Below are 22889 nucleotides of genomic sequence, written 5' to 3' on the forward strand. Positions count from 1 at the left end.
AGCTGGGATTAGGGCACGGAGCTGGGATTAGGGCACGGAGCTGGGATTAGGGCACTGAGCTGGGATTGGGGGCACGGAGCTGGGATTAGGGCACTGAGCTGGGATTAGGGCACTGAGCTGGGATTAGGGCACGGAGCTGGGATTAGGGCACGGAGCTGGGATTAGGGCACGGAGCTGGGATTAGGGCACGGAGCTGGGATTAGGGCACGGAGCTGGGATTAGGGCACGGAGCTGGGATTAGGGCACTGAGCTGGGATTAGGGCACGGAGCTGGGACTGGGGGCACTGAGCTGGGACTGGGGGCACTGAGCTGGGATTAGGGCACTGAGCTGGGATTAGGGCACGGAGCTGGGATTAGGGCACGGAGCTGGGATTAGGGCACTGAGCTGGGATTAGGGCACTGAGCTGGGACTGGGGGCACTGAGCTGGGATTAGGGGCACTGAGCTGGGATTAGGGCACTGAGCTGGGATTAGGGCACTGAGCTGGGATTAGGGGCACTGAGCTGGGATTAGGGCACTGAGCTGGGATTAGGGCACTGAGCTGGGATTAGGGGCACTGAGCTGGGACTGGGGGAACTGAGCTGGGATTAGGGCACTGAGCTGGGATTAGGGCACTGAGCTGGGATTAGGGCACTGAGCTGGGACTGGGGGAACTGAGCTGGGACTGGGGGCACTGAGCTGGGATTAGGGCACGGAGCTGGGATTAGGGCACGGAGCTGGGATTAGGGCACTGAGCTGGGATTAGGGCACTGAGCTGGGACTGGGGGCACTGAGCTGGGATTAGGGGCACTGAGCTGGGATTAGGGCACTGAGCTGGGATTAGGGCACTGAGCTGGGATTAGGGGCACTGAGCTGGGATTAGGGCACTGAGCTGGGATTAGGGCACTGAGCTGGGATTAGGGGCACTGAGCTGGGACTGGGGGAACTGAGCTGGGACTGGGGGCACTGAGCTGGGATTAGGGCACTGAGCTGGGACTGGGGGCACTGAGCTGGGATTAGGGCACTGAGCTGGGATTAGGGCACTGAGCTGGGATTAGGGCACTGAGCTGGGACTGGGGGCACAAAGCTGGGGCTGGGGGCACAAAACTGGGATTCGGGGCAGAAACCCAGGATTGGTGACACAAACCTGGGATTAGGGGCACAAACCTGGGACTGGGGGCACAAACCCACGATTAGGGACACAAACCCAGGATTAGGGACACAAACCCAGGATTAGGGGCACAAACCCAAGATTAGGGACACAAACCTGGGATTAGGGGCACAAACATGGGACTAGTGACACAAACCCGGGACTGGGGGCATAAAACTGGGATTAGGGGCAGAAACCTGGGACTAGGGACACAAACCCAGGATTAGTGACACAAACCCAGGATTAGTGACACAAACCTGGGACTAGGGGCACAAATCTGGCACTAGGGACACAAACCCGGGATTAGGGAAACAAATCCAGGGCTAGGGGCACAAACCTGAGACTGGGGACACAAACCCGGGAAAAAATGGGTAAAATCCCTTCAGTTCCCTCTTAATAAATGGCTAAAGTCCCATCATTTCCCTAATCAGTAAATGGGTAAAATCCCATTATTTCCCTCTTCAGTAAATGGGTAAAGTCCCTTCATTTCCCTCTTAATAAATGGGTGAGAGATCTTGGTTTCCTTCAAAAAAAAATGGCTGAGATCCCTTTATTTCCCTCTTCAGTAAATGGATACAAACCTGGGATTGGGGGCACAAACCCGGGACTAGGGACACAAACCTGGGACTAGGGACACAAACCTGGGACTGGGGACACAAACCAGGGACTAGGGACACAAACCAGGGACTAGGGACACAAACCTGGGACTGGGGACATAAACCCAGGATTGGAGATACAAACCCAGGACTAGGGACACAAACCCAGGACTAGGGACACAAACCTGGGACTGGGGACATAAACCCAGGATTGGAGATACAAACCCAGGACTAGGGACACAAACCCAGGACTAGGGACACAAACCCAGGACTGGTGACACAAACCCAGGATTGGAGATACAAACCCAGGACTAGGGACACAAACCCAGGACTAGGGACACAAACCCAGGATTAGGGACACAAACCCAGGACTGGTGACACAAACCCAGGATTGGAGATACAAACCCAGGACTAGGGACACAAACCCAGGACTAGGGACACAAACCCAGGATTAGGGACACAAACCCAGGACTAGGGACACAAACCCAGGATTAGGGACACAAACCCAGGACTAGGGACACAAACCCAGGACTAGGGACACAAACCCGGGATTGGAGATACAAACCCAGGACTAGGGACACAAACCCAGGACTAGGGACACAAACCCAGGATTGGAGACACAAACCCAGGACTAGGGACACAAACCCAGGATTAGGGACACAAACCCAGGACTAGGGACACAAACCCAGGAGTAGGGACACAAACCCAGGATTAGGGACACAAACCCAGGACTAGGGACACAAACCCAGGATTAGGGACACAAACCCAGGATTAGGGACACAAACCCAGGATTAGGGACACAAACCCAGGATTAGGGACACAAACCCAGGAGTAGAGACACAAACCCAGGACTAGGGACACAAACCCAGGATTGGTGACACAAACCCAGGATTAGGGACACAAACCCGGGAGTAGGGACACAAACCCGGGACTAGGGACACAAACCCAGGATCAGGGACACAAACCCAGGATTGGAGATACAAACCCAGGACTAGGGACACAAACCCAGGACTAGGGACACAAACCCAGGATCAGGGACACAAACCCAGGATTGGAGATACAAACCCAGGACTAGGGACACAAACCCAGGACTAGGGACACAAACCCAGGACTAGGGACACAAACCCAGGAGTAGGGACACAAACCCAGGATTAGGGACACAAACCCAGGAGTAGGGACACAAACCCAGGACTAGGGACACAAACCCAGGATTAGGGACACAAACCCAGGATCAGGGACACAAACCCAGGACTGGTGACACAAACCCAGGACTAGGGACACAAACCTGGGACTAGGGACACAAACCCAGGACTAGGGACACAAACCCAGGACTAGGGACACAAACCCGGGATTAGGGACACAAACCCAGGATTGGTGACACAAACCCAGGACTAGGGACACAAACCCAGGACTAGGGACACAAACCCAGGACTAGGGACACAAACCCAGGATTGGTGACACAAACCCAGGACTAGGGACACAAACCCAGGACTAGGGACACAAACCCAGGACTAGGGACACAAACCCAGGATTGGTGACACAAACCCAGGATCAGGGACACAAACCCAGGACTGGTGACACAAACCCAGGACTAGGGACACAAACCCAGGACTAGGGACACAAACCCAGGATTAGGGACACAAACCCGGGACTAGGGACACAAACCCAGGATTAGGGACACAAACCCAGGACTAGGGACACAAACCCAGGATCAGGGACACAAACCCAGGACTAGGGACACAAACCCGGGACTAGGGACACAAACCCAGGATCAGGGACACAAACCCAGGACTAGGGACACAAACCCAGGATTGGTGACACAAACCCAGGATTGGTGACACAAACCCAGGATTAGGGACACAAACCCAGGATTAGGGACACAAACCCAGGATTAGGGACACAAACCCAGGATTGGTGACACAAACCCAGGACTAGGGACACAAACCCAGGACTAGGGACACAAACCCAGGACTGGTGACACAAACCCGGGATTGGTGACACAAACCCAGGATCAGGGACACAAACCCAGGATTGGTGACACAAACCCAGGATCAGGGACACAAACCCAGGACTAGGGACACAAACCCAGGATTAGGGACACAAACCCAGGATTGGTGACACAAACCCAGGATTGGTGACACAAACCCAGGATCAGGGACACAAACCCAGGATTAGGGACACAAACCCAGGACTAGGGACACAAACCCAGGATTGGTGACACAAACCCAGGATCAGGGACACAAACCCAGGATCAGGGACACAAACCCAGGACTAGGGACACAAACCCAGGATTAGGGACACAAACCCAGGATTGGTGACACAAACCCAGGACTGGTGACACAAACCCAGGATTGGTGACACAAACCCAGGATTAGGGACACAAACCCAGGACTAGGGACACAAACCCAGGACTAGGGACACAAACCCAGGCTCTGGGTGCTCTGCTCAGGCTCTGACTGCCCCATGTGGACAGCTTTTCTGACCCTGCAGGGACTAACAGGGACTCCCCTCCAGCGAGGTAAAACGACGGGAAGGAATTCCTCCAACCCCATTCGCAATCCCCTCACGATTTAAAGAGTTCCTTGTCCCTCTCCATGCCCACCCATCCTTAAATCTAGCAGCAGGCCCGTGCAGAAACGATGCCAAAGCCACAGGAGTGCACCTGCAGGTTTATTGAAGGTGGCTGGGCCCTGCTGGCAGGGGAATTCCCGAGGCACGAGCGGAGCTGGTGCGGGGAGGAGCGGGGGAATCAGAGGAGTCCGGCTCTTACGTCCATGATCATCTTGCAGTTCTTGCAGGGTCCGATCTGGCTGAAGAGCTGCAGGATCAGAGCCTCCGTCACGTCCCTGGAGAGGTTCCCCACGTACCTGAGGGCCAAACACACGCATGGGCTGGATGATGGACACGGTGGAACCGGGAAGGGCTTTGGGAAGCAGGGATGAAGCGACAGGAAAAGGGGGAATGGCTTCCCACGGCCAGGGCTGGGTGAGATGGGACACTGGGATGGAAATCCCAGAGGAGCCCCTGGCAAGTGCCCAAGGCCAGCCTGGACAAGGCTTGGAGCAACCTGGGACACGGGGGGATGTCCCTGCCCTGGCAGGGGTGGCACTGCGGGGGTTTCACGTCTCTTCCCACTCCAAACATTCCAGGATTCCATGACTCCATGAACTCGACCTTCCACACTGATTTCCCAGTACACAAATTCAGTTCCCATATTCCTATAATGATTTCCCAGTACACAAATTCAGTTCCCACATTCCTATAATGATTTCCCAGTACAGAAATTCAGTTCCCATATTCCTATAATGATTTCCCAGTACACAAATTCAGTTCCCATATTCCTATAATGATTTCCCAGTACAGAAATTCAGTTCCCATATTCCCACACTGATTTCCCAGTACAGAAATTCAGTTCCCACATTCCCACACTGATTTCCCAGTACAGAAATTCCATCTCCCACATTCCCACACTGATTTCCCAGTACAGAAATTCAGTTCCCATATCCCAACACTGATTTCCCAGTACAGAAATTCAGTTCCCACATTCCCACACTGATTTCCCAGTACAGAAATTCAGTTCCCATATTCCTATAATGATTTCCCAGCACAGAAATTCAGTTCCCACATTCCCACACTGATTTCCCAGTACAGAAATTCAGTTCCCATATTCCTATAATGATTTCCCAGCACAGAAATTCAGTTCCCATATTCCCACACTGATTTCCCAGTACAGAAATTCAGTTCCCATATTCCTATAATGATTTCCCAGTACAGAAATTCAGTTCCCACATTCCCACACTGATTTCCCAGTACAGAAATTCCAATTCCCACACTGATTTCCCAGTACAGAAATTCCAATTCCCACATTCCCACACTGATTTCCCAGTACAGAAATTCCATCTCCGACATTCCCACACTGATTTCCCAGTATAGAAATTCCAATTCCCATATCCCTACAATGATTTAAGGCATAAAGACATAAATATTGTGATAATTATGATAATTAACATATACATGTTCATTTTTAGCATTTTTTATAGTAAGGTTTAGTTAATTAAATAGATTATCATGATTTTTTTTTATTTTGAGTTTGGTTTCTTTTTGTAATTGCCCGTTTTTATGTATTGTTATGGACTGTTTGGAAAGGTTTATATGATACATTTTATTAAAGTTTTAATGTTTATGTTTACATATTAATAAAATAAAATCAAAAGAAAATCAATTGCTCTTTTGTTCTGCAGAGTTTATATTTTGTATTTTGAATGTCAGTTAATAAATTATTTAATGTGAGAGAAATGGTATGAGATTATTTATAATAATTTGTATTATACATTTTAATTTAAAATTTATTGTTTATAATGTTAATTTAGTTGATTTGTTTTAAGGTTGTTTTTGAAGTATTTTGAGGTAGAAGGAAGGTTGTTGTAAACTTTAAAAAAACATTTAGATTTTAAAGTTATTATTATAGTTAGGTTTCTATTGATTGATGAATTCTTTTCTTATTATTATTTTTATGTTAGATGTTAGTAAAGTAAGTTTTTAAATGTGACATGGGTTATTTTTGATGTTTGACAGAACTGTAGGTTAAATTTTGTTTTTATAAATGAGAAAGATTTGTTATGGTCGTTGTGAAGGCAACCTCAGGTGTGCTGGTGCAGAGGAGCTGTCAGGAAACAACCGAAAATCCAAACTCTGCTCATCCAGGAGCTCTGTGCTCATTATTAAAGCAGCTTTCAGGCAGGAGGCAGGACTGGGGTTTAAAATCCTTGACAGGCTTGGTCTGGCTTTAAGTGAGAGATTCCTGCACTTCTGAAAATTTTCCTTAAAATGTTTAAAAACTGTTTTAAAATCCCAGCCAAATCCCAGCCCTGAACCTGCCCTGGTGCACCCGAGCTGCTGCCAGAGGGGCTGTCAGGAAACAACCAGGAGGGTTGTTCCCAAACCCCTCCAGGGTTTGGTTATGGGGGAAGAAAACAGAGTTTTCTGTCAGGAACGGCTCATCCAGGAGCTCTGTGCTCATTATTAAAGCAGGTTTTAGGCAGGAGGCAGGACTGGGGTTTAAAATCCTTGACAGGCTTGGTCTGGCTTTAAGTGAGAGATTCCTGCACTTCTGAAAATTTTCCTTAAAATGTTTAAAAACTGTTTCAAAATCCCAGCCAAATCCCAGCCCTGAAACCGCCCTGGTGCACCTGAGCTGCTGCCCGAGGGGCAGAGGGGCTGTCAGGAAACAACCAGGAGCACATCCAAGCTCTGTTTGTGCTCCTGCTGCTGCCAGAGATGTGCTCCAGGGTTTGGTTATGGGAGAAGAAAACAGAGTTTTCTGTCAGGAATGGCTCATCCAGGAGCTCTGTGTTCATTATTAAAGCAGCTTTCAGGCAGGAGGCAGGACTGGGGTTTAAAATCCTTTACAGGCTTGGTCTGGCTCTAAGTGAGAGACTCCTGCACTTCTGACAGGTTTCATTAGAATGTAAAAATAAAGAGGGATTAGGGCTCTTCATTAAGGCAATGAACACCAGGACATTCTCTCCCCAGCAAGTCCAGCTGAGAGCAGGATCAGAGAGGCTGGCAGAGACCTCCAAGACCACCAACCTCTGACCCAACACCACCTCGTTAACCAGCCAGGCCTCCCTTTCACTCCCCTTTGAACACCAGAATTATTTGGGTAACAGAACAATGGAAGCACCAGAGTGAGGAGCCTCGTGTGACCTTCTGGGTGTAAATGAATTAATTTGTGACTGGAAGGTTCCCAAACAGGCTGTCCACGCCCTGACCTCTGCACTGATGGGATTTCATCCCAACAAACTCCTGCAATATTCCTGACTGGAAGGCTCCCAAACAGGCTGTCCACGCCCTGACCTCTGCACTGATGGGATTTCATCCCAACAAACTCCTGCAATATTCCTGAGCTCAGCGCGGGGCTTAGCAGGTTTTAGGGAAGTGATTCCCAACAGCCCCACGAATCTGAAGGATCCACTGCAGGAATATTTGTGTGCACAGTGCCAAGGCACGTGGGGAACACCCAGAGCTGTGACACTCTGTGCCATGAACCCTGCCTTGACTCTTCCATGGAATTCTGCTGCAGCTCCACGTTCCACAGGCAGGATCCAGCACACCTGGACCTTGTCCTGGGCCACTGACACACAAATAACCCAGCAGCCAGGTGACCCTGGCAGGAGAGCTCAGTCCTGGCTCTTCCTGCATCTCCCACCCCTCTCTCCTGCTAATTGCACCACAATCCAATTAACGAGTCGGTTGATGACTCTGCAGATGAAGGGTTGTGTTATCCAAGTCCACCTTGAGAAGCCAAACCCAAGTGCTGCCAGCCCCTGTGCCTGCTTCAGACCACAAATTAATTTAATTTAGGACACGTCTGCCACGTGCATCCATGGAAAACACAAACAACAGGACTCTGTCACCCCCAAGGCTGCCTCCTACCTGCCCTGCAGATCCATCACCTGCTGCTGAAACGTGGCTTTCAGGGAAGGGAGCAGCCCGTGGGAGAAGGAGCTGCCCCTCAGGAACTCATTTACAGGAGGAAAAACAGCTCCTAAGGGAACACAGGGCTCTGCACCCCCTCACTGACACAGGTGAGGCGGAGAAGGCAAAAACAAGGAGCTACTTCCAGGAGGGGCTGCAAGCTGCTCCAGGAAAACAACTGCAATGGGTTAGGGAAGGAAAAAACAGAGTGCAGAGAGCTTTGGGGTCACACAAGTGAGGCAGCCCCAAAATCCACACCTAGGGGGGATTTCTGGAGCAGAAATCCTACAGAAATCCCTGTGTGAGTGTGGATTTAAGACCCACTAAAGATCATCCTAAGCTGCAATTTCTGCCTGTGGCTGCTCCTCACTGACACAGGTGAGGTGGAAAAGGTAAAAACAAGGAGTTACTTCCAGGAGGGGCTGCAAGCTGCTCCAGAAAAACAACTGCAATGGGTTAGGGAAGGAAAAATCAGGGAGCAAAGAGCTTTGGGGTCACACAGCTCAGGGAGCCCCAGAATCCACACCCAGGGAGGATTTCTGGAGCAGAAATCCCCGTGTGAGCACAAATTTAACACCCACTAAAGATCACCCTAAGCTGCACTTTCTGCCTGTGGCTGCTCCTCACTGATACAGGTGAGGTGGAAAAGACAAAAACAAGGAGCTACTTCCAGGAACAACTGGGAAGGGAAAATCAGAGTGCAGAGAGCTTTGGGGACCACACAAGTGAGGCAGCCCCCAAATCCACACCCAGGGGGGATTTCTGGAGCAGAAATCCTACAGAAACCTCCCTGTGAGCATGGACTGAACATCCACTAACCTGAGCTGCATTTCTGCTCCTTCTGAACCTGACCTGTGACAGCCAGCTGGTGACAATTCCCCGTGTGACCCCGGAAAGTCACGGGGAGGGAGTCAGAGGAATCCCAGCCTGGAAGCTGCTCAGCCCTGAGCTGTGTTTTAAGGCAGGACTGGGTGATCCTGCAGGTCTTTCGCAGCCTCAGTGCTGCCCTGTCCTTGCCACCAGCTGCACGTGCTCCAGGACAGGGACTTGCATTCCTTGGCACACACCGAGGCCACCACACGACCCTTGGGATGGGGGAAAGCATCTTCCCCAGTAAAACACACCAGCACTCTGTGTTTGTAGAGGCCAGGAATAGCTCCCCAAACGTGGGAAAACACGGGGATTGGGGAAGCAGGGAGTGAGGGACAGCCGGGGTGGGGCACGTCGGGGTCTTGCTGTCCCGTGGTCACTCGGCCAAGGTGTTTCTCAAGGCCTGGGGAGGGGCAGCAGTCCCAGGGCACAACATTCCCTCCCCTTGGAACGATTCCCTCTCTCCCCCCTCCTGCCTTTCCTGCTGCACTGGAGGACAAGGCTTCTAGAGGTGGCATGGCAAGAGTGGAGCCTGAAGGGGGAAAGCTACTCCAGGTAACACCTGCCTGGGAGAAGGAGGGAAACACAGCCCAGGTGTGCACAGGAGCTGTGCAGAACAGCCAGGTTTTGCAGCGCCTTTTGCTGGAATCCCACCTAAACCTCTCCTGATTCACTCCGTGGGAAGCAACAGGTTCAGAGAGTGCTTTGAACACCGGGGCAAGCGCTGGATTCGTGGGCACTGCCTGATCATTGCCACGGAGCTGCTGAGCAGGGCAGTGGGGCTCCAGCTGTGTGCCAAGGTAGCCCCCGCAGCCCTCAGGGCAAAAATGCAGCCAGTGGCTCACAAAAACCTACACGGATCACACAGGACGGCAGGATCCTCACCACAGGACGGTCTGGGGTGGAAGGGACTCGGGTCGTGCCAGTTCAACCCCCTGCCACGGGCTGGGATGGATGTGGGAGGGGGCACAAACACTTCCAGAGCCCCTTTCCCTCCAGCTGTGAGCGTGGATGTACCAGGGAGGGGGGGACACCTTCCACACTGCCTTCCCTCCAGGTGTGACCAGGATGGACTGGGGAGAGGGGCACACACCTTGCACACCCCCTTTCTGTGCAGGAGAAAGGGGGACACACCTTCCAGACCACTTGTCCCTCCAGGTGTGACCAGGATGGACTGGGGAGAGGGGCACACACCTTGCAGACCCCTTTTCTCTCCAAATGTGACTTGGGACGTACTGGGGAAGGGACACACAGCTTCCACACAGCCCTGTCCCTCCACATGTGAGCTGGAGGCCCAGGGGAACGCCCGGAGCCGAGGAAAGGCCGGCGGTGCCCAGCGCTGGGAGCGGGCAAAGGGCAGGAATACCGCGGCAGCCGGGCTCCCCTCGCTGCCGGAGGGGGCCGGCTACCCCTCAGCCCCGGGCGGCGGTAGCTCCCGCAGCACTGCGGGCGGCTGAGGGTCCGCGGCGGAGCCCTGAGGGGCCCGTCCGTGAGGCGACCCCGGGCCGCCCCTCCCCGCGGAGCCGGGAACAATAGGCGGTCTCGCCCCCTCCCCACTCACAGGGTCTTGGGCATTTCATCCTCCATGGCGCCGCCCGCCCCGGCTCTTCCCGCCCGCCGGGGCGGCCCCGTGAGCCCTGGGCAGCCCGGGCAGCCCGAGCGGCGCCGGCCCCGCCGGCGGACGGTCCCGCGGCGGCTCCTCGCAAGATGGCGGCGGGCGGGCTGAGGGGGCCGGGAACGCGCGTGCGCGGGGGGGAGCGCGGGAACGGCGCCGGGGGCGCGCGGCCCGCCCGCCGCGGCCGCTCCGCGCATGCGCGGCCGTGAGGGGAGGGCGACGAGAATTGATTTGAAGTGAAGGCGTTCAAAATGAAGGGGTGAGAAATGGAGGGATTTAAAAGAAGCGGCTTAAAAATCAAAGGGAAAAGGAAAAAATCAAAAGGAAAGCGTTTAAAAGCGGGCTGAAAAGGTGCTGGCGGGCACAGGGAACGGGGACATCAGCGCGGGGAAGTGGCAATAAAGGTGTGAAAATAAAGGTGTTAAAAGAACGGGGACATCAGCGCGGGGAAGTGGCAATAAAGGTGTGAAAATAAAGGTGTTAAAAGAACGGGGACATCAGCGCGGGGAAATGGCAATAAAGGTGTGAAAATAAAGGTGTTGAAAGAACGGGATTTAAAATTAGAGAATGAAAAAGAAAATAATTAAAAGGGGTTAAAACCGCGGTGGAAAGGGACATGCGGGCACCAGGAATTGGGGCAGCAGGGCTGAGAAATAAAAATAAAGGAGTTAAAAGTAAAGGAGCTAAAGGAGTTAGAATAGAAGTGTTTAAAAAGGAGGAGTTTAAAATTATAGAATTAAACATGAAAGAAATGAAAGTCGTGGTGAAAAGGGACACGTGGGCATCGGGAACGGGGCATCGGGGTGGGGATATAAAGTTTATAAAATACAGAGACTAAAATAAAGATTACTAAAATAAAGTAATTAAAATAAATTATAAAAACTTAATAATTAGAGGAATTAAACATGAAGGATTCAAAAATGAAAGAATCAAAGGTGAAGAGTTTAAAAGTGGAGTGAAAAGGTTCCTGTGAGGATGGGCAACAAACGGAGGCCGGGTAGGGGGAATAAAAATAAAGGAGTTAAAATGAGGTAGCTAAAATAAAGGAGTTTAAAAGAAAAAGGTTTAAATGAAAGGAATTTGAAACCAAGGCGTTAAAATAAAATAATTAAAAGTAAAGGGATTAAAAGTAAATGGATTAAAAGCTGAGTGAAAAGGTACGTGTGGGCACCGAGAAAAGGGGAGCCTTCTACAGGGGCGGGAAAACTAAAATAAAATTTTAAATTTCAATTAAAACCAAGCAGTTAAACTAAAGTAATTAAAAGTAACGGAGGCAAAAGAAAGGACTTTGCAATTCAGGATAAAAGAATTCAAAGTGACATAAAAGGGCTGTGCGCCGCCCGGGAATCGAACCCGGGTCGCAAGAATGGGAATCTTGCATGATACCACTACACCAGCGGCGCGGGTGGTGGATTGGAGCTCTCCGTATCCCCCATGGTTCCGCCGCCCGCAGCCAGCCCGGGCCGCGCTCCCTGCCCGCCCATCGCCCTCTGCCCTCGGCCGCCGCCATGCCGGGCCTCTGCCGGCTCCTGCCGCTGCTGCTCGCCGCGCTCTGCCCTCCCGCCCTCAGCCTCCGCCATGGGCCCTCCAGGATCGGTGCGAACCGCGACACAGCGCCTCATGCCCGCGGGTTCAGGGGACGCGGCTGGGTGAGGGAGGCGGAATCTGCCAGGGGGAAAGCTCTTCGAGGGATCGGGCCGAGGCCGTGTCACGCGGTGTCCCGTGAACGAATGACGGGATCTGGCAGGGCCAGGGGGTGCCGCTGGGATCCCGTGAGGGGATCCCTGAGGATGAGGGAGAATCCTTTAAGGGCCATTGAGGGGATGTGACATGGGAGGCCCGTGAGGGGATCTGTGTGGGTCAGGGACTATGGAGGGGGTGTCCCTTGAGGGATCGGAAGTGGGGGGACCCATGAGGGATCTGTGAGGGTCGGGGGGGGGTGTGTGGAGGATCCTTTGAGGGGATCTGTGAGGAAGGTGCAATGGGGGGACCCCCTGAAGGCTGGGGGCCCGAGAGGGGATCTTTGAGGGGCAGGGGATATGAGGGGGGTTCCCTTGAGGGGATCGGCGTGAGGGGTCCGTGAGGGATCTGTGAGGGATTCCCTTGAGGGGATCTGTGGTGCAGGGATCCGTGAGGGATCTGTGGGGGGGTTCCCTTGAGGGGATTTGTGGTACAGGGATCCGTGAGGGATCTGTGGGGGGTTCCCTTGAGGGGATCTGTGGTGCAGGGGGTCTGTGAGGGATCTGTGAGGGGTTCCCTCGAGGGGATTTGTGGTGCAGGGGTTCCTGAGGGATGTATGGGGGGGTTCCCTTGAGGGGATTTGTGGTGCAGGGGTTCCTGAGGGATGTGTGGGGGGTTCCCTTGAGGGGATCAGTGGTGCAGGGATCGGTGAGGGATCTGTGAGGGATTCCCTTGAGGGGATTTGTGGTGCAGGGGTTCCTGAGGGATCTGTGGGGGGTTCACTCGAGGGGATTTGTGGTGCAGGGGTTCCTGAGGGATGTATGGGGGGGGTTCACTCGAGGGGATTTGTGGTGCAGGGGGTCTGTGAGGGATGTGTGAGGGATTCCCTTGAGGGGATCAGTGGTGCAGGGGGTCTGTGCGGGATCTGTGAGGGGTTCCCTTGAGGGGATTTGTGGTGCAGGGATCCGTGAGGGATCTGTGGGGGGTTCCCTTGAGGGGATCAGTGGTGCAGGGGGTCTGTGAGGGATCTGTGAGGGGTTCCCTCGAGGGGATCTGTGGCGCAGGGGTTCCTGAGGGATGTATGGGGGGTTCCCTTGAGGGGATCAGTGGTGCAGGGATCCGTGAGGGATCTGTTGGGGGTTCCCTTGAGGGGATTTGTGGTGCAGGGGTTCCTGAGGGATCTGTGGGGGGTTCCCTTAAGGAGATTGGCGTGAGGGGTCCGTAAGGGGTCTGTGAGGGATTCCCTTGAAGGGATCAGTGGTGCAGGGATCCGTGAGGGATCTGTGGGGGGTTCCTTTGAGGGGATCTGTGGCGCAGGGGTTCCTGAGGGATGTATGGGGGGTTCCCTTGAGGGGATCAGTGGTGCAGGGATCCGTGAGGGATCTGTTGGGGGTTCCCTTGAGGGGATTTGTGGTGCAGGGATCCGTGAGGGATGTGTGAGGGGGGTGTGTGAGGTTGGGGCTCGTAGGGGTGTGAAGGTGACCGGGCCCCCTTTCTCCCAGCCGTGGTGGGCGGCGGGATCGGCGGCTCGGCCGCCGCGTATTTCCTGCGGCAGAAGTTCGGCCGCGACGTGCAGCTGCACGTGCTGGAGAAGGCAGCGGTGGGCGGCCGGCTGGACACGCTGGACGTGGAGGGGGCTGCCTATGAGGCAGGGGGGTCCGTGATCCACCCCCTCAACCTGCACATGAAGCACTTTGTCAAGGAGCTGGGTGAGCACGGACCCCGTAAACCTGGTGTCCCCCAGTTCCAAAATTGTCCCCCAGACCCAAAATAATCCCCCTGGGGTGCTCTGGGTCCCACTCTGCTGGGGAACATCCCTCGAAAGGACAAGGCTTGGTAACTCTCATATCCTTCTCCAGTAGCCCTCATATCCTTCCCCAGTAGCCCTCATATCCTTCCCCAGTAGCCTGCCCTTCTTTTCCCAATATTCCCCCCATGTCCTTCCCCAGTAGTTCCCCTTCTTTTCCTAATATCCCCCCCAAACACTTCCCTAGTAATCACCTTTCTCCAATATCCCTCCCCACAGGCCACTTTCCTTCCCAAACAGCCCCCATCACACCTCCCCCATGCCCCCTGTGGTACCCCAGCCCCACGTGAGGCAAAGGAAACCCACATCCCAATGGGAATGGTCTCACCCCTCCCCACAGGTGACCCACTTATGGCATCATAAAGGTCCAAAAATCACCTCCAATCACTCCCTGGCCCGTGATCGAGGGCTAATTCCCCTTTCCATGCTTTGGGAACTCCAGTTTTCAATCACTCACCTTAGCAGCAAGAAACCAGGTTATCTCAGGAAGTTCAAAGTAAGGTGGAATAGCTCTACCTTTCCCTAAATTCCCTTTTCCTGTCCTTTTCCCAAAGGCCTCTCGGTCGCCTCACCCCAGGGCAGCCTCGCGGGCGTTTACAACGGGGAGGAATTTGTGTTTGAGGAGAGCAGCTGGTCCTTCATCAACCTCCTCAAGCTGCTCTGGCACTACGGCCTCAACCCCCTGCGCATGTCCATGTGGGTGGAGGACATCCTGGACAAGTTCATGAGGTGGGTTGGGGTCCTGAGGGGGAAAAACTGGGAGAGGACCTTAAAAACACCTCATTCCGTGGGACACCTTCCACTAGCCCAGGTGGCTCCAAGCTCCATCCAGCCTGGCCTTGGACACTTCCAGGGATCCAGGGGCAGCCACAGCTTCTGAGGGACAATGTGCCAGGGCCTCTCCACCCTGATAAAAACGCCCAGTATGGAACCTAAACCTGCCCTCTTTGTGCTGTGCCTCCAGGCCCTTGTCCTGCAGCTCCCACAAAGCCACCCCATGAGATCCCCCGCAGCTGCCAGGGCCACAGAGCTCGTTAACAGGGACAATTTCTTGTCTGCAATGAAAGGATCTACCGGTACCAGATGCACGACTACGCCTTCAGCAGCAACGAGCGCCTGCTCCACGCCCTGGGAGGCGACGACTTCACGCGGCTGCTCAACCAGACCATCGACGAGGCCATGCAGAAAGCAGGATTCTCCCAGAAATTCATCAACCAGGTGGTTTGTCCGGCCATGAGGGTGAATTACGGCCAAGGGGTCACCATCAATGGCTTTGTAGGTGAGTGTTTGGAGGTAGCCTCCCATCCTGGGTGTGGGAGAATGGCTTGGAAGTGAATAGAGATGGTTCTGTGGGCAGCCTTGCCCCTGATGAGGTGCAGCTCTACTAATTACCAAAGTGAAGGATAATAAAGGCTTGCCACATCTTTGGCCTCAGTTGTTTGAGTCCACCAACAGCTGGTGCCCCGTGTGAGGAGCGAACACCAGCAAACTCTGAGAAAGCAAACACGGACAAAAGCTAACACCAACACCTGGGTGTTGGGGTCCTGCTCCCTGGGCTCCAAGCTCTGTGTCCCAAAGGGATGTTCATCTCCCCTGATTCTGCAGTTTGTTTTTGCCGTGTTTCCCCGCTCTGACAGCGGTGGTTTCCTTGCAGGTGCTGTGTCCCTGGCTGGGGTGCAGTCGGGCCTTTGGTCTGTGAAAGGGGGGAACAAACTTGTGTGCTCTGGACTCATCTACTCCTCCAAGGCCAAGGTTATCCCAGGAACGGTCGTGTCCATAGAGGCAAAAACCAGATCCAAGCGTGGTGGTGAGTGGAGCTGGAATTCCCTTCAGTGGGGAGGGGACAGTGATACTGGAGAGCGACCTCGGTCCCGTGGAGGGTTTCAAAATGAAAATTCCATCCCTGGGAGGGTGGCGAGGGCTGGGATGGAATTCCCAGAGGAGTGGTGGCTGCCCCTGGATCCCTGGAAGTGTCCAAGGCCAGGCTGGATGGGGCTTGGAGCAAGCTGGGATAGAAGGTGTCCCTGCCATGGAGGTGGATGGGCTTCAGGATCCCTTCCAATCCAACCCATTGCACGATTCCATGAAAACAGGGCTCAAAAGCCAGCGGTACAAATGGATAAACCCAAATGTGGTGGCATTTTGAAATGGCAGGGACAGTCGGGATTCCCTCCCAGCACGGGTCAGGATAACCGAGCTGTTCTCCGCAGGGGACCCGGTGAAGCTCTACGAGGTCACCTACAACACGTCCTCGGGGCTGACAGGGGACACCTACGACATCGTCGTCATCGCAGCTCCGCTTGGCCGCAAGATGGCCAACATCACCTTCCGGAACTTCGACCCTCCCATCCCGGAATTCCTGAATCCCTACCACCAGACCGTCACCACCTTGGTGCACGGGCGCTTGAACACCTCCTTCTTTGGCTACGCGGACCCCCAGGCTTTTCACTTTGGGGCCATTTTCACCACGGACAACCCCAAACTGTTCATCAACAGCCTGGGTGTGGTGTCCCCCGTGGGGGACACGGGCACGGGCGGGAAGCTGCCGTTGCCGTCGGCCGTCTGGAAGGTGTTTTCCAATGAAGAGCTCACCAAGGAGCAGCTCAATTTGCTCTTCTCCTCGTACGACTCGGTGAAGGTGAAGCCGTGGCTGGCGTATCCCCAGTACAGCGTTCCCGAGAAGTTTCCTCCCATCGTCCTGCACGAGCAACTGTACTACCTGAACGGGCTGGAGCGCGCCGCCAGCGCCATGGAGATGAGCGCCATCGCTGCCCGCAACGCCGCCCTGCTCGCCTTCCACCGCTGGCACGGCCACAGCGCCAGCGTCGACCAGGAGGACCTGCACGAGAAGCTCAAAACGGAGCTCTGACACAACCCCCGGGGCTTAATTAACACTAATGAACTCTCTGCTTCGCCCTCCAAGGAGGTGTTTCGTAGGATCATGGGATCCTTACAGTTGGAAGATCTTTAAGATCCTGATGACCTTCAAGACCATCAAGATGCCCTAAATAACTCTATTGAACTCCATACTTCACCCCTCCAAAGAGGTCTTTCATAGGATGATGGGATCCTTTAGGTTGGAAGACCTTCAAGACCATTAAGATGACATATATAACTCTAATGAACTCCATACTTCACCCCTCCAAGGAGGTGTTTTGTAGGATCATGGGATCCTTTAGGTTGGAAGACCTTCAAGACCATCAAGATGCCCTAAATAACTCTATTGAATAAACTCCATACTTCACCCCTCCAAGGAGGTGTTTTGTAGGATCATGGGATCCTTGAGGTGGAAAAGCTTCAAGACCTTCAAGATCTTCAAAAACTTCAAGACAATCAAGATGCTGTATTAAACTCTAATGAACTCCACACTTCGCCCCTCCAAGGAAGTCTTTCAAAAGGATCATGGGATCCTTACAGTTAGAAGATTTTCAAGACCTTCAAGATCATCAAGACCTTCAAGACCATGAAGACCTTCAAGACCATGAAGACCTTCAAGGTGATGTAATTAACATTAATGAACTCTGTACTTCACCCCTCCAAGACGGTGTTTCATAGGATCATGGGTTCCTTAAGGTTGGAAGAGCTTAAAGACCTTCAAGGCCATCAAGACCTTCAAGATCATCGAGACCCTAAAGGTCGTTGAGAACTTTAGGTGCAACCATCCACCCAACCGCGTTCACCGTTAACGATGTCCTCAAGTGCTGCGTCCGTGCGTTGTTTGGACGCTTCCAGGGATGGTGACTCTGCCACAACCTAGGCTGGACAACTCTTCCTTCCATGACAAAATTCTTCCCAATATCTCGGCGTCCCCTGGTGCCACCTGGAAGCTGTCTGGCCAGCTCTGGAGGGAGCAGGAGCAGTGAAGCGTTCCCAAGTAAGCTGGGGCATTTTCCTCACACAAATCCGTGAGTTTTCCTCAAACTCCTTGATTTAGCCCTGTCTGAGGTTAGGGAATTCATTAAAAGTGCCATATTGACCCCAAGGTGCTCTCCAGCTGGGAATATCGACTCCCTGGCTGTCCATCCCTCTGCCCCAACTTCTCCCAAGGGTCTGCCAAGGAATTATTGCTCAGGGTGGGAACTGGGGGCAATGGGGTGCTGGGAGCTGCCAGAATGGGTGAGAAAGAGGGAGAACCACCAATATCCATCGCTGCGTTCAGGTAGGAAGTTAATAAAGAATTTAATAACCTGAGTGCTTTTTAAGTAAAAAACCACCAGAAATAGTATAATTTTAACATCCACTTCCATAAATTAAAAGTTTGCCATGAGTTTTCCTGGGACTGGGAACAGAATTACCACCAAGCTGCCAAAAACTGGTGCGAGAAAGGCTTGAGTTAGATCAACCATTACAAAATTGATTTAATAACAAAACCAAAGTAATTGTACACTTGTGGGTGGCATCTTGGATGAGGGAACGGAAGCAGTGGGTCGGGATTTGGGGTTTTCCAGGGGTTTATACTCGTTCCAAAGCTTCCAGCATGATGATGCTGTTCCCTCGGATCACCTGGAAGGGGAAAGGTGAGAGCTGTTACCTCCGACCTAAGGGTTCCTTCCTTCCAGTTTGTTTCCCCAAAAATCCCTGAAAATTTGGCTGGAATTCCCCCACAAGAACCAGAACAGAGCTGATGTTAACCATAAATCCTCAAGGATCACAGAATCCCAGAATCCCTGAGGGTGGAAAAGACCTCTGCGATCGTCAAGTCCAACCCTGTCCCCAGCCCAGAGCTGTGAGTGCCACCTCCAGGAGTTCCTGGGACACCTCCCTGGGCATTCCAAACCCCTCTGGGCACTTCCAAGGCCTGAGCACCCTTCCCATGGGGAAATTCCTGCTGGTGCCCACCCTGAGCCTGCCCTGGCCCAGCCTGGGGCCGTTCCCTCTCCTCCTGTCCCTGTTCCCTGGAGCACAGTCCGACCTGGGGCTGTCCCCTCCTGGCAGGAGCTGTGCAGAGCCACAAGGTCCCCCCTGAGCCTCCTTTGCTCCAGGCTGAGCCCCTTCCCAGCTCCCTCAGCCCCTCCTGGGGCTCCAGCCCCTATTCCAGCAGATCCACGTCCCACCCACCTTGGTGCCATCCATAAATTCACTGAGGGTGCCCTTGATCCCTTTTCCAGACCATGGATAAAGGTATTGATCAGGGCTGGGGGACATCACTGTTGCCTGGCCCGGCTGGATTTGGCCCCATTCCTATCAATCCTTGGGTCCATCCATCTTTCCATCCACACCCATATCCATCCATCCATCCATCCATCCATCCATGGATCCATGGCTCCATCCATCCATGGATCCCTCCACAGATCCATCCATCATCCATCCTCCATCATCCATTCATGGATCCCTCCACAGATCCATCCATCCATCCATCCATGGATCCACCCATCATCCATCATTCATCCATCCATCTATCCCTCATCCATCCATGGATCCGTCCATCTGTTTCCAGCCAAGACTTCCCCTCTATGAGAAGGAGGAGCACCCAAAGCTCTGCTGAATTCCCAGCTGACACATCCCAAACCTGTCCCTCACCAAACTTCCTGCTCATTCCACACACATGGCTCCACCAGTGCTCCCAGTGCTCTCACCACCCTGCTCCCAGTACTCCCAGTGCTCCCAGTGCTCTCACCACCCTGCTCCCAGTGCTCCCAGTGCCCTCACCACCCTGCTCCCAATACTCCAGTGCTCCCAGTGCACTCACCACCCTGCTCCCAGTACTCCCAGTGCTCCCACCACCCTGCTCCCAGTACTCCGAGTGCTCTCACCACCCTGCTCCCAGTACTCCCAGTGCTCCCAGTGCTCTCACCACCCTGCTCCCAGTACTCCCAGTGCCCTCACCACCCTGCTCCCAGTACTCCCAGTGTCCTCACCACCCTGCTCCCAATACTCCAGTGCTCCCAGTGCACTCACCACCCTGCTCCCAGTACTCCCAGTGCTCCCACCACCCTGCTCCCAGTACTCCGAGTGCTCTCACCACCCTGCTCCCAGTACTCCCAGTGCTCCCAGTGCTCTCACCACCCTGCTCCCAGTACTCCCAGTGTCCTCACCACCCTGCTCCCAATACTCCAGTGCTCCCAGTGCCCTCACCACCCTACTCCCAGTGCTCTCACCACCCTGCTCCCAGTGCTCCCAGTACTCCCAGTGCTCTCACCACCCTGCTCCCAGTGCTCTCACCACCCTGCTCCCAGTGCTCCCAGTGCTCTCACCACCCTGCTCCCAGTACTCCCAGGGCTTTCACCACCCTGCTCCCAGTACTCCCAGTGCCCTCACCATCCTGCTCCCAGTACTCCCAGTGCTTTCACCACCCTGCTCCCAGTGCTCCCAGTACTCCCAGTACTCCCAGTGCTTTCACCACCCTGCTCCCAGTACTCCCAGTGCTCCCAGTGCCCTCACCACCATGCCGATGTTGTTCTGCTGCCCGCCCGCCGCCATCTCCACGCACTCGTCGATGACCAGGTTCATGAAGGGGTCGAAGCCGCGCAGGATGCCCTGCACGTGCCGGCCGCCGTTCAGCTTCACTGCGGGAAGCCGGGCTTAGGGCTGGGCCGCTCTGGAGCGGCACCGTGTGCCCTCAGACCGGCAGCGTGGGGCGAGAATGGGAGCTAAGCACCACCCGTTAACGGGACAAGGGGAAAAGAACCAACTCTCGCCTCGTGTTATGCTTAAATTAATGAATTAGGGCTTAATGAACGAATTAGAACTTTAATTAATGGGCTGTAAGAGTGGAAATCAATCAGGGTCTGCTGCAGGGGGGAGGCCCGAGCAGCAGCCGGGACCCCCTCCCTGGGCTACGTGAGGGGGATCAGAACGGGCAGGGGTCCCCAAAAAACGGGCGGGGGGCTTAGGAGTCCCCCACAGCGCGGCCATGAGGGGCTGTGGAGGATCCCCAAAAGCAGACACTGTTGAGGGGCGCGGGCCGGGTCCCCAACAGTGGGAGGCGTGAAGGGGATCGGGGGTCCCCGGAGACCGTGAGGGGAACCGGGACAGGCGGGGGTCCCCGGAGACCGTGAGGGGGATTGGGACAGGCGGGGGTCCCCGGAGATCGTGAGGGGAACCGGGACAGGCGGGGGTCCCCGGGCACCGTGAGGGGGATCGGGACGGGCGGGGGTCCCCGGACACCGTGAGGGGGATCGGGACTGGGGTCCCCGGACACCGTGAGGGGGATCGGGACAGGCGGGGGTCCCCGGGCACCGTGAGGGGGATCGGGACAGGCGGGGGTCCCCGGGCACCGTGAGGGGGATCGGGACAGGCGGGGGTCCCCGGGCACCGTGAGGGGGATCGGGACAGGCGGGGGTCCCCGGGCACCGTGAGGGGGATCGGGACAGGCGGGGGTCCCCGGGCACCGTGAGGGGGACCGGGACGGGCGGGGGTCCCCGGGCACCGTGGGGAGGATGGGGACGGGATCAGCTCCAGAACTCACACGACAGCTTCTTGTCCATGAACCTGCAACGAGATGGCACCGGGTGAGCACCGGCGGGTGGGGACGGGGCAAGAGCCCCCCCGCCATTATCCCCTCACCAACGGCGCGTCCCGCGCCGCCATTACACCGGAGCACCGGCCAACGGCGGTGCACGCCGGGACAGCGGCCAGCGGCGGATCCCGCCGTTCCGGCCCCGCTTCCCCAGCCCGTCCCCGGCTCCCCTCGCCCCCCGGCGCGGCCCCGGCGCCCCCAGACCCACTTTTTCAGCTCGGGCGGGTGCGCTTTGCTCATGGCGCCCGCAGCCCCCGGCCCGTCTCTGCCGCGCGCCGCGCTCTGACGTCAGCGCGCCGTGCGTCTCTCCGCGCCAGCCAATGGCGGCCCGCGGCGGCGCTCCCGCACTCACCCGAGTAGCGGCGCAGCCCGGGGAAGGCAGCGGGGCGGTACCGGGGGGAAAGCAGGGGGCGGTGAGGGGAGTGCGCGGCTACAGGGGGAGGTACGGCGGCATGGCCGCCATCGTGTGCGGCGCGGCTGTGCACGTGTTGTGTGTGTGTGTGCACGTGTTGTGTGTGTGTGAGCACACGTGTGTGTGCGTGTGTAAGTGTGTGTGTGTGCGTGTGTCCACACGTGCACACGTGTGTGTGTGATATGTTCACACGTGTGCGGGGTGTTGTGCTTCTCATCCTCCATGGCGCCGCCCGCCCCGGCCCCGTGAGCCCCGGGCAGCCCGAGCCGTGCCGGCCCCGCGGCGGCTCCCCGCAACATGGCACACCTGCACACCTGCACACCCAGCACACCTGCACCTCACACCTGCACACCCACACCTGCACACTCCGCACACCCCACACCTGCACACCCTGCACACCCACACCCGCACACCCACACCTGCACACCCACACCTGCACACCCACACCCGCACACCCTGCACACCCTGCACCTCACACCTGAACACCCACACCTGCACACCCACACCTGCACACCCAGCACACCTGCACACCCACACCTGCACACCCGCACCTGCACACCCAGCACACCTGCACACCCACACCTGCACACCCACACCTGCACACCCACACCTGCACAGCCACACCTGCACACCCAGCACACCTGCACACCCACACCTGCACACCCACACCTGCACACCCAGCACCTGCACACCCTGCACCTCACACCTGCACACCCACACCTGCACACCCAGCACACCTGCACACCCGCACAGCTGCACACCCACACCTGCAGTGTCCCCTCAGCACCCACCCCATCACCCCCAGTTCCCCCAGTTCCCCAGTGCCTCCTATTCTCCATCACCCC

The 22889-nt window shown here is 55.3% G+C and overlaps 3 protein-coding genes and 1 non-coding gene across 6 annotated transcripts in view; 1 reads left to right on the forward strand and 3 right to left on the reverse strand.

Annotated features, from left to right (window-relative positions):
* The window catches only part of TIA1 (TIA1 cytotoxic granule associated RNA binding protein), a 28088-nt gene extending 17313 nt beyond the window's left edge, over positions 1 to 10775 (reverse strand). For 2 of the 3 annotated variants that reach the window (XM_053966665.1, XM_053966663.1), the window contains exons 1-2: positions 10633 to 10775; positions 4495 to 4591 (exon numbers count right to left, since the gene is read on the reverse strand). In XM_053966665.1, the coding sequence (XP_053822640.1) occupies positions 4495 to 4591; positions 10633 to 10658 (123 nt within the window). In that variant the 5' untranslated portion in view covers positions 10659 to 10775. Of the gene's footprint in view, positions 1 to 4488; positions 4592 to 10632 lie in introns of all 3 variants that reach the window. The other variant, XM_053966664.1, reaches the window with a different exon arrangement.
* A 1243-nt stretch (positions 10776 to 12018) lies between these two features.
* On the reverse strand, positions 12019 to 12089 carry TRNAG-CCC (transfer RNA glycine (anticodon CCC)). Its single transcript has one exon. It is a non-coding gene; the product is annotated as a tRNA-Gly (tRNA).
* A 105-nt stretch (positions 12090 to 12194) lies between these two features.
* Positions 12195 to 18364, forward strand: PCYOX1 (prenylcysteine oxidase 1). The gene is made up of 6 exons (XM_053966578.1): positions 12195 to 12282; positions 13869 to 14075; positions 14728 to 14902; positions 15241 to 15452; positions 15828 to 15980; positions 16384 to 18364. The coding sequence occupies exons 1-6, from the start codon at positions 12195 to 12197 to the stop codon at positions 17040 to 17042; spliced, it is 1494 nt and encodes a 497-aa protein (XP_053822553.1). The 3' UTR covers positions 17043 to 18364.
* A 142-nt stretch (positions 18365 to 18506) lies between these two features.
* On the reverse strand, positions 18507 to 21935 carry SNRPG (small nuclear ribonucleoprotein polypeptide G). Its single transcript, XM_053966579.1, has 4 exons — positions 21841 to 21935; positions 21582 to 21604; positions 20555 to 20679; positions 18507 to 18676 (listed from the first exon to the last, which is right to left on the reverse strand). The coding sequence occupies exons 1-4, from the start codon at positions 21870 to 21872 to the stop codon at positions 18626 to 18628; spliced, it is 231 nt and encodes a 76-aa protein (XP_053822554.1). The 5' UTR covers positions 21873 to 21935; the 3' UTR covers positions 18507 to 18625.
* Between the last annotated feature and the right edge of the window lie 954 nt (positions 21936 to 22889).

This window comes from Vidua chalybeata, chromosome 28 (assembly GCF_026979565.1).
Source record: "Vidua chalybeata isolate OUT-0048 chromosome 28, bVidCha1 merged haplotype, whole genome shotgun sequence".
Classification (NCBI taxonomy): domain Eukaryota; kingdom Metazoa; phylum Chordata; class Aves; order Passeriformes; family Viduidae; genus Vidua; species Vidua chalybeata.

What these genes read in the sequence shown, in the direction of transcription:
- SNRPG (XM_053966579.1), bottom strand. Translation starts at nt 21,872, where the DNA reads ATGAGCAAAGCGCACCCGCCCGAGCTGAAAAA. An exon ending in CACCCGCCCGAGCTGAAAAA is followed by an intron (nt 21,605 to 21,840) that starts GTGGGTCTGGGG and finishes ATCTCGTTGCAG; the next exon opens with GTTCATGGACAAGAAGCTGT. An exon ending in CATGGACAAGAAGCTGTCGT is followed by an intron (nt 20,680 to 21,581) that starts GTGAGTTCTGGA and finishes GGCTTCCCGCAG; the next exon opens with TGAAGCTGAACGGCGGCCGG.
- PCYOX1 (XM_053966578.1), top strand. Translation starts at nt 12,195, where the DNA reads ATGCCGGGCCTCTGCCGGCTCCTGCCGCTGCTGCTCGCCGCGCTCTGC. An exon ending in CCATGGGCCCTCCAGGATCG is followed by an intron (nt 12,283 to 13,868) that starts GTGCGAACCGCG and finishes CCTTTCTCCCAG; the next exon opens with CCGTGGTGGGCGGCGGGATC. An exon ending in ATCCTGGACAAGTTCATGAG is followed by an intron (nt 14,903 to 15,240) that starts GTGGGTTGGGGT and finishes CTGCAATGAAAG; the next exon opens with GATCTACCGGTACCAGATGC.